This window comes from Tursiops truncatus, chromosome 12 (assembly GCF_011762595.2).
Source record: "Tursiops truncatus isolate mTurTru1 chromosome 12, mTurTru1.mat.Y, whole genome shotgun sequence".
Taxonomy (NCBI): Eukaryota; Metazoa; Chordata; class Mammalia; order Artiodactyla; family Delphinidae; genus Tursiops; species Tursiops truncatus.
In genome coordinates this window covers 58,868,228-58,877,523 of record NC_047045.1, presented here as the reverse complement: position 1 = coordinate 58,877,523, position 9,296 = coordinate 58,868,228, and the positions used below count along the sequence as shown (strand labels likewise).

At 45.1% G+C, this 9,296-nt stretch overlaps 1 protein-coding gene across 1 annotated transcript; it reads left to right on the top strand.

The window, feature by feature from the left end:
• The first annotated feature begins 5,442 nt into the window (after positions 1-5,442).
• CCN2 (cellular communication network factor 2) lies at positions 5,443-8,655 on the top strand. Its single transcript, XM_019951924.3, has 5 exons — positions 5,443-5,726; positions 5,835-6,057; positions 6,316-6,567; positions 6,699-6,910; positions 7,308-8,655. Exons 1-5 carry the CDS (start codon positions 5,661-5,663, stop codon positions 7,602-7,604), a joined length of 1,050 nt encoding a protein of 349 aa, XP_019807483.1. The 5' UTR covers positions 5,443-5,660; the 3' UTR covers positions 7,605-8,655.
• Positions 8,656-9,296: the final 641 nt, after the last annotated feature.

The following is a 9,296-nucleotide window of genomic DNA, read 5'->3' as shown; positions in this document are numbered from 1 at the left end:
TAGATCTAGAGTCTGTCATACAGAGTGAAGTATGCCAGAAAGAGAAAAACAAATACCATATGCTAACACATATAGATGGAATCTAAGAAAAAAAAAAAAAAGGTCATGAAGAACCTAGGGGTAAGATGGGAATAAAGACACAGACCTACTAGAGCATGGACTTGAGGATGCGGGGAGTGGGAAGGGTAGGCTGTAACAAGGTGAGAGAGTGGCATGGACATATATACACTACGAAATGTGAAATAGCTAGCTAGTGGGAAGCAGCCGCGTAGCACAGGGAGATTAGCTCCGTGCTTTGTGACCACCTAGAGGGGTGGGATAGGGCTGGTGGGAGGGAGGGAGACGCAGGAGGGAAGAGATATGGGAACATGTGTATATGTATAACTGATTCACTGTGTTATAAAGCAGAAACTAACACACCATTGTAAAGCAATTATACTCCAATAAAGATGTCAAAAAAAATCCTCATACATTATCTAAAAGTACTTTCATAAACATGGTCTCCTTGGGCTGGAAAATAACTATGAGCAGGTGGGAAATTGGGGGCTCAGGGAAGATTAGGTCTGACACTGAGCTCCCATGGCAGGTAAACGGCAGGTGTGGAACTCACACCTCCACCCTCCTAGCCGGTTCTCTGGGTCCTACCTAGTGATTTTCAAAAAGTATTCCAGGAAGCCCTGAAGTTGTGAGAAGGGGCTTTCAAAATATTTATCCTTTCATTTACTCCCATTCTTTGAAATAAATTCTCATCTCAATTCTGTCTTCCTCTTAAACCTTTTGATTGGCTTTCCCCAAATCACACATTTGAAAGAATGGTTACCTCCATTCTTTTCATTCCTACTCACTTATCTCCGTAAGTATCACCGAGGGGACTCTACCTGTTTAGGTAGAGAAAACAAGGGGTTGTAAATACTCCTGGTTGCTGTGGTAATACGTTTGAGTTGCTAATCTGTCAGGAAAAGTGTTAGAGAGACGCCTCCACGTAGAAGCATCTGTATCCTCCAGCACCATCTCAGACTAATGCAAGCAGACTACAGGCAACACAGGATTCTAACTAAACAAACAGGATAAGTGAGACAAGTAGCAAACTGAAGGAAATAGCATATTTTTAAAAATTCTTTTCCTTCCTCACTCGTCTAAGCCTCAGTTCCATTTACCAGCAAGTAAATGAACAGGCAAACATGAAACAGACCACATGCAACAGTCTTGACTACCTTCTGACAAATAACTTTGCATCAGAAAATATCCTAAGAAAGTCAGAGAACTAATTATAAGGAGGGAAAAACATGAAGGAAATGAATGTAATTTAGATAGTAAACACCCGTGCTTCTTTCCCACCTCTGAACTCCCAGGGAGTACGCCCTCTCTTTAACCTTCGTTTTAAGCAAATACAAGGAAATGTAAGCCAAGCCAGGGTCCCTGAAGATTTTAGGATAATATTTATGACTATTTTTCAAAAAGCCTTCTGGCACACCATGTTTTTTGCTGGAATTCATTTACATGATTGGATTTGAGGCATGTCAGAAATATCGGAAGCCCACTCCCAACTGACCATCACGACAAATCGTTCCCCGTCCAGATGTCCTTATACGGCCAGACTTCCTATAAATCTGATGGCTTAGTGTATGCATTGCGTATGGGTCTTGGCTCTGAGTCACATTCCCTGGGAGCTTTGATTTCCGCTTTGAGGGCTGGCACAGACTCCTGCTTGCTCGTATAAGAAAATGTCTACGACTGAAAACTGAAATGTGCAAGATTCCTTCTTCAAGTACACAAACACTCCAAGTCTGGCCACTTTCCTGTAGTCCTGCCAGGTTTTCTCTCTGTCTGATACCTGATCAAGTAACCTTTTTTTCAGGGAGAAAAAAAAACAACGAAAAACATAAGAGAAGGAATGTAGTACATTGCAGCTGAACATCTTACAAGCCTTAACCAAACGACCTGTACAAATGATGCCTGAGTAGACACACACGTACCTTATATAGCTCTGTAAATAGGACTCAGTGGCCAGCTCAGTGAATTCCTCATTCTACCAGGAAAAAGAAAAAATGCTCTCTAAAAAGCATTTGCTGGATACACACTTGCTTACAAGACAAAATTAGTGCATCTTAACCATTTTACACACAAATTCAAAGGACTTTTTCTCCCAATTCTGACCTGCTGTCAATCAAAAGGGTTGGGATAAGTCAGAGCTGGAAGAAGTTATAAGAAGCCACGATCTCCACTTTACTGCCCAGGCACACACAAACATTTGCTGAGTCATTTATAATAGTGCAAGAATTCAAACCCCATGGCATGAGTGAAGGACAGAGTGTCAGCCTTTCCCTTTGAATTTCCTGGCATTTGATGGTCCATATCACAATATAAACATACTTTTGAGTCTGTGAATGTCTTGGGTGTATTCATTCTTTCTCTCCCGTCCTCTTTCTGTCACTGTCTTAATAATCTTTCATTTTAAACCTTTCAAAAGAGTTTTGATCATAAAGTCCCAATCTAACCTTACATGCACGGCATATTTTTCTATTCTGAGATTCCATGTTCCGTATATTTCAATATGCTTATTTTCTCTTAGCCAATATTAAAACCATCCAACTGGAGCTAACTATGGACTTTTGAGACTTTGAGGGACCACGTGAATTTTATTAAAACCAAATTCTTTTTATAATACTTCCCGATATTTTTAACAACACAGCAGAATAGGAATACACTTGTTATGCTTGTGGAGAAAGAGAAAATCAAGAAAGATCAAAAAGATTAAATTAAATTAAATTTAAAAATAAACTAAAATAAAAAAGCACCAGTTCTCTGAGAACTGTAGTCTAATTAACTATCATTAAACCATCATTTTATAAACGGAAACTCGGGAATATGACTCCTACTTGTGACTTCCCTAAGATTTGTGAATGGCAGCTCCAAGAATACACCCCAGGTCACCCAGCTGTAACCCAGTCCAGCAATTTAGCCCCTCCATGAATGAGAGTCTCCACTCTGCTGGGCATGAAGTGGTGGCTCTTAGACTCTCCAGAGTATTCAAAAATTCCCAACCAGTTCTCCCATCTACCTCACCCTGCAAGCCACAAGAGCTCATGGCCCAGGCCACATGTCACTTTGGGTGAGGTCCCAGTTTCACATCCCTCCCCTTCTCCATCCACCACACCTTTCCAACCATTAGTGGTAGATATAATTGGGGGGTTAGGTCTTGAAAGATTTCACTGTGGCTTCCCACATATTTTGGACTTTTAAAATCATCCACAGGGGAAGAAAAAGTTGGGGGCCAAGTTGCCTTTAATACACATGTAGCTATTAACGTAACTCGGAATGCTCCTTCTTTAAATAGGAACTTTTAAGGCCTCTTCTCTTTGAGGAATGCTTGGAAAGAACATGAAATAACAATGATGAAAATTCTTCCTGAGCTTCAGAGACCCCCATCGTTGGCTGGCTAATCCCACTGTTGACATGCAACTACACTGTACAACATGTGGACTGCTTAACAAGGTAATTGTGCACAGATGATGTGGTCTGTGCTGAAGTTGGAGTAGTTTTTTTTTTCTTGGCTCTTTTTCAACAGAATAAAATGAAACTTGAAAAAATGTGGCCAGTTTAAACAGGCTATTTTCAAATTATAAATCTATAATGCTTCTGAAAGCTTGCCTTTGCATCTGAAACAGATAGGTTAATTTCAGCCTATACAAGGAAGCATCAGCAACTAAAATGAATCTACTCATGGGTAATACCAGCATCAAAGGATGTGGCATTACAATAGGAAAAAATGGCATAGCCCTGGAATCATTCTCTTTACATAAAGTGGAAACTGGAGTTATTAACAACAACAAAAAAAGCTAAACTGGGCTTCCCTGGTGGCGCAGTGGTTGAGAGTCCGCCTGGCGATGCAGGGGACACGGGTTCGTGCCCCGGTCTGGGAAGATCCCGCATGCCGCGGAGCGGCTGGGCCCGTGAGCCATGGCCGCTGAGTCTGCGCGTGCGGAGCCTGTGCTCCGCAACGGGAGAGGCCACAAGAGTGAGAGGCCCGCATACCGCAAAAACAAACAAACAAACAAAAAACTAAACTATAGATTCTAGAGGGAAGCACAGTTAATTAACTGACTCCTTATTGAAGCTAAATAGCAATATTAGGAAAGGGACATATGTTTAGACTTTATTGGCCATATTTGACATCTGCACACAAGCAGAGGGAATAAAACCTATTCTTTCCTTGTCCTGATCTCCCTCCATTAGGCTACAGGCTCCTTGGGTAATAAGAAGTAACAATTACTATTCACAGATGTGTGGAGAGTCACTAAAATATATTACTTACTGACACTCTTAGTTTATAACCAAATATAATGGGGGTACAGTGTTCTCGTTATATAATCAGATTTTTTTTTAACTGCAAGACAACTAAATCTTCACATTTGAAGATTATAGGTTTTAGCGTAAGAAAAATCACTCATTTCTCAAAGACCCACCAATGTGTTTAAAACTCCCCGAGTGAACCCCAAGCTTCTTGCTGCTCCCCTCCTATATGGTTCCCCTGTCTTCCCACCCCTTTTTCCATCCCAACACCCAGGGCTTCTACCTACCCAACATTATTGCTCTGACATAACAATAGATGGATTTTTCTGGAAGTGTTGATGTCCACTCATCCCTTTTCTCTCTCTATAGCCCCAACGATAAAACTGCTACACATATTAAGAGAAAACAAAGCAAGAGTGGTGGAAATCCCTCCCAGAAAACTGCATCCATACTCAGACCCCTAGCTTTATTCTCCTTTTCGTCTGGCATGGGCATCCAAACCGTTATTCCAAGTGACAAATGATCAAATTCCTGCATCTCCAATGTGGGATTCAGGAATTTGCAGGTATGCTTCTGCTTCTAGGGGATTTCAAGCAGTTAAAAGCAACGAACTCCTTTTCTGCTCTCTGAAGAGTTTCAAAGGCAGACAGCCTCTAAAACTAAAAATCATTACCAAACCAATAAAAAAGGAAACCCTTTCGAATTTTTTAGGAATCCCTGCTATTAGCCTCTTCAGCTACCTACCTCCTACAAAGGATTTATGTCAGTGTGCAGAACAGGCACAGCTATTAGAAACAGAAGTGAGTGGCATAAAAATAATGATAATCACTGCCGATGTGTTTTTTAAATGATATAAATCAGGAGTGATGCGAAGAGGCAAGAGAAAAAAAAATCCTATTTGGTGGCTGGAAATACTGAGCCTTTTTTTTTTTTTTTTTTTTTTTTGGTGAGCTGGAGTGTGCCAGCTTTTTCAGACGGGAGGAATGCTGAGTGTCAAGGGGTCAGGATCAATCCGGTGTGAGTTGATGAGGCAGGAAGGTGGGGAGGAATGCGAGGAATGTCCCTGTTTGTGTAGGACTCCATTCAGCTCATTGGCGAGCCGGGGCCGCCCTGAGCGTATAAAAGCCTCGGGCCGCCCGTCCTGGCCTCACACAACAACTCTTCCCCGCCGAGAGGAGGCAGCCAGTACGACTCCCACCGCCGGCGACCCACTGCCTTCAGTTCGACGGCAGCCGCCCAGGCCGACAGCTCCCGAGACAGCAGCCCGGCGCGTCCCGACCCCGCCTCCGGCCCGAACCCGAGCCGCCAGCCCGGCCCGCCGCGCCACGCCCGCCCCGCCGCCTCCCGCCGCCCATAGCGCCCCGACCATGTCCGCCGCTGGCCTGGGCCCCGTCCGCTGCGCCTTCGTGCTCCTGCTCGCCCTCTGCAGCCGGGTAAGCACCGGAGACCCCCCGCGGCGGCCGGGGCCGGGCGGGAGACCGGGAGGGACCCCGGCGGCGCCGAAGGGCGTGCGTCCGGCTGACAGCCGCCTCCCTCCGCAGCCCACCTCCGGCCAGGACTGCGGCGGCCGGTGCCAGTGCGCTGCCGGCCCGGCGCCGCGCTGCCCCGCTGGCGTCAGCCTGGTACTGGACAGCTGCGGCTGCTGCCGCGTGTGCGCCAAGCAGCTGGGCGAGCTGTGCACCGAGCGCGACCCCTGCGACCCGCACAAGGGCCTCTTCTGCGACTTCGGCTCCCCGGCCAACCGCAAGATTGGCGTGTGCACCGGTAAGACCTGCAGCCCCCGTCCCCGCCCCGCGCCACCGCCACCGCCACCGGGGCGCCGGGGGACACTCGATGTCCCACCACCTCTTCCCTCACGCTCACCGTCCCTCCGGAAAAGAAAGCCGCTCGAATTGCGTCCTTTCCTCAGGCTGTTTCCCTGGAGCCCTGCTCCCAGCTCGCATCCCCGACGCGCTTCCTGTTCAGGCTCGAGAACCGATGCTTGACCCCTGCACGTCCCCTTTTTCCCTTCCGCTCCTTCAGCCAAAGATGGTGCCCCCTGCGTCTTCGGAGGGTCGGTGTACCGGAGCGGAGAGTCCTTCCAGAGCAGCTGCAAATACCAGTGCACTTGCCTGGACGGAGCGGTGGGCTGCGTGCCCCTGTGCAGCATGGATGTCCGCCTGCCCAGCCCCGACTGCCCCTTCCCACGAAGGGTCAAGCTGCCCGGGAAATGCTGCGAAGAGTGGGTGTGTGACGAGCCCAAGGACCACACCGTGGTCGGCCCTGCCCTCGCTGGTGAGCTGAGTCTTCCTCTAAGCCAGCCTCGTGATTCTCCCCCCTGGGGCTGAGTCCTGACTTTGCCAAGGGCAGGGGGAAATGTCTTAGCCTGGGGTCTTACCTCGTGTTTGTGTTCCCTGCTCTCACAGCTTACCGACTGGAAGACACGTTTGGCCCAGACCCAACCATGATTCGAGCCAACTGCCTGGTCCAGACCACAGAGTGGAGTGCCTGTTCCAAGACCTGCGGGATGGGCATCTCCACCCGGGTTACCAATGACAACGCCTTCTGCAGGCTGGAGAAGCAGAGCCGCCTCTGCATGGTCAGGCCTTGTGAAGCTGACCTGGAAGAGAACATCAAGGTACGTTTTCTCCTCCAATTAACTCATAATCATGGAACAAGAGTGGACAGGACCAAAGTTAGGACAGGACCAAAGTTAGGTCTCTTACCACCCTTGTTATTATAGGCCTGTCATCTCCAAAAATATCCAACCATTGAACTGTTTTGATGGAATGAGATGTTATGTAATAGGAGCCACCAATTTTCCACTCGGAAATCCTCCACAGTGTTAGTTCATTCAAGACATCCCAGAAGAGGCCATGTCTATTTTTGGAAAACTGGCAAATGAGACTCAACCTTCCCATCCTCAAAATATAAACAGAAGTCAGACAGCCCTAAGGCGAGAACACACAGAGGTTGAAGAAAGCCACACCCCTTGCAGAGTCATTGATTTTTCTCTCCTCCCTTGTCTTCCTCAGAAGGGCAAAAAGTGCATCCGGACCCCCAAAATCTCCAAGCCTGTCAAGTTTGAGCTTTCTGGCTGCACCAGCGTAAAGACATTCCGGGCTAAATTCTGCGGCGTGTGCACCGATGGGCGGTGCTGCACCCCACACAGAACCGCAACCCTTCCCGTGGAGTTCAAGTGTCCTGATGGTGAGGTCATGAAGAAAAGCATGATGTTCATCAAGACCTGTGCCTGCCATTACAACTGCCCCGGAGACAATGACATCTTTGAGTCACTGTACTACAGGAAGATGTATGGAGACATGGCCTAAAGCCAGAGAGAGTGTGAGACATGAACTCTTTAGGCTGTCACTTGAACTGATTCACATCTCATTTTTGTGTAAACATGATTTCAGTAGCACAGGTTATTTAAATTTGTTTTTCTAACTGGGGAAAAGAAAAATTCCCACCAAATTCAAAATCTTGTGCCTTATGACATTCAAACAGTCTGTCAACCCCAGACACTGGTTTGAAGGAAGTAAGACTTGACTGTGGGACTGCATTAGTGCATAGCACCAGCATGTATGCTAGGAGCAGTGGGAGGGGACCAATAGGAAGCCTTGTCATCTTACAGTAGTGATGTCCCTGCTACTTGGAGTGTCACTGGGAAGGAAGACTCACTGACCTGCCTGTAGCTCCAGTGACAGCTAGGATGTGCGTTCATGAGGATGAGTCAAGTTCTTCTCTAGGTCATAACAGCAGATTCAGCTCTGACCTTCTGATTCAGATGACAGTGTTCAGGAATCAGAATCCTGTCTATTAGACTGGACAGCTTGTGGCAAGCTAATTTGCCTGTAACAAGCCAGATTTTTTTTTTATTGATATTGTAAATACTGTGTGTATATATATATAAATATATATATATTTGTACAGTTATCTAAGTTAATTTAAAGTTGTTTGTGCCTTTTTGTTTATGTTTTTAATGCTTTGATATTTCAAATGTTAGCCTCAATTCTGAACACCATAGGTAGGACGTAAAGCTTGTCTGATAACTCAAAGCATGAAATGGATATTCAAATGGAAATTCTGCTCAGTTAGAGCAGCAGTCCATCAAAACAGGATTTTTGCTGAAGGTGAGGCAGCAATGTCCTTGGAAGTCTGATTTGTAGGTTGGAAATGTGGTAGGCTCACTTTTAATGTACAAATGACCTTTATTAAAAAATGAATGGCTCTGTATAGCTGATTGGTTTTTCCACCTGGAAGCATTTGTTTCTACTTCGACTATGACTGTTTTTTTGGACAGTTTATTTGTTGAGAGTGTGACCAAAAGTTACATGTTTGCACCTTTCTAGTTGAAAATAAAGTATATATTTTTTCTACAAAGGGCTTGGTTATTCATTTATTCTCTAAACATTTCTGAGTTTTCTTGAGTAAAAATGGAAAGCTTTTGTTTGTCTTAAAACAATTCACTTATAATTTTCTAGATATCTTTAATCATCTAATCAATTGGTTAATCCCTTCAATAGAACTTTTACATGAATACGCATCACACTGAATCAGGTGTCACAAATTTGCAGGCATATACACTGTATTGAGTACACAGGCATTTTTTTGTTATCTTCACAGTATTTTATAAACACTTCAATTCTCTCTAGATTATTTCAGTCTCCACTAACCCCTGTTGTATTACACTTGGTCCTGTTTACATTTAATACCTCTCTGGCCATTGTAGGCATCTAATTTCCAACCTGTCATCACACAATAGCCCATGTGCCTTGCACATAAATAATTTTTTGCATTTGTATGCTCTACTGTAGATCACACACTAGCCTATGTGCAAGGCACATAGAAAAATTTTAACTATTTTTTGAATTTGTATGCTCTACTATAGATCTATTTCTGAACTTTAATAACTTACTGTTAAGTCTGGAAAAGTATAAAATCTCCACTAAAGTGGAACAACTTAATAAGTCTTATTTTGCATAGTTCTGCTTTCAGTTGCCGGAAAACAAATCACAAATACA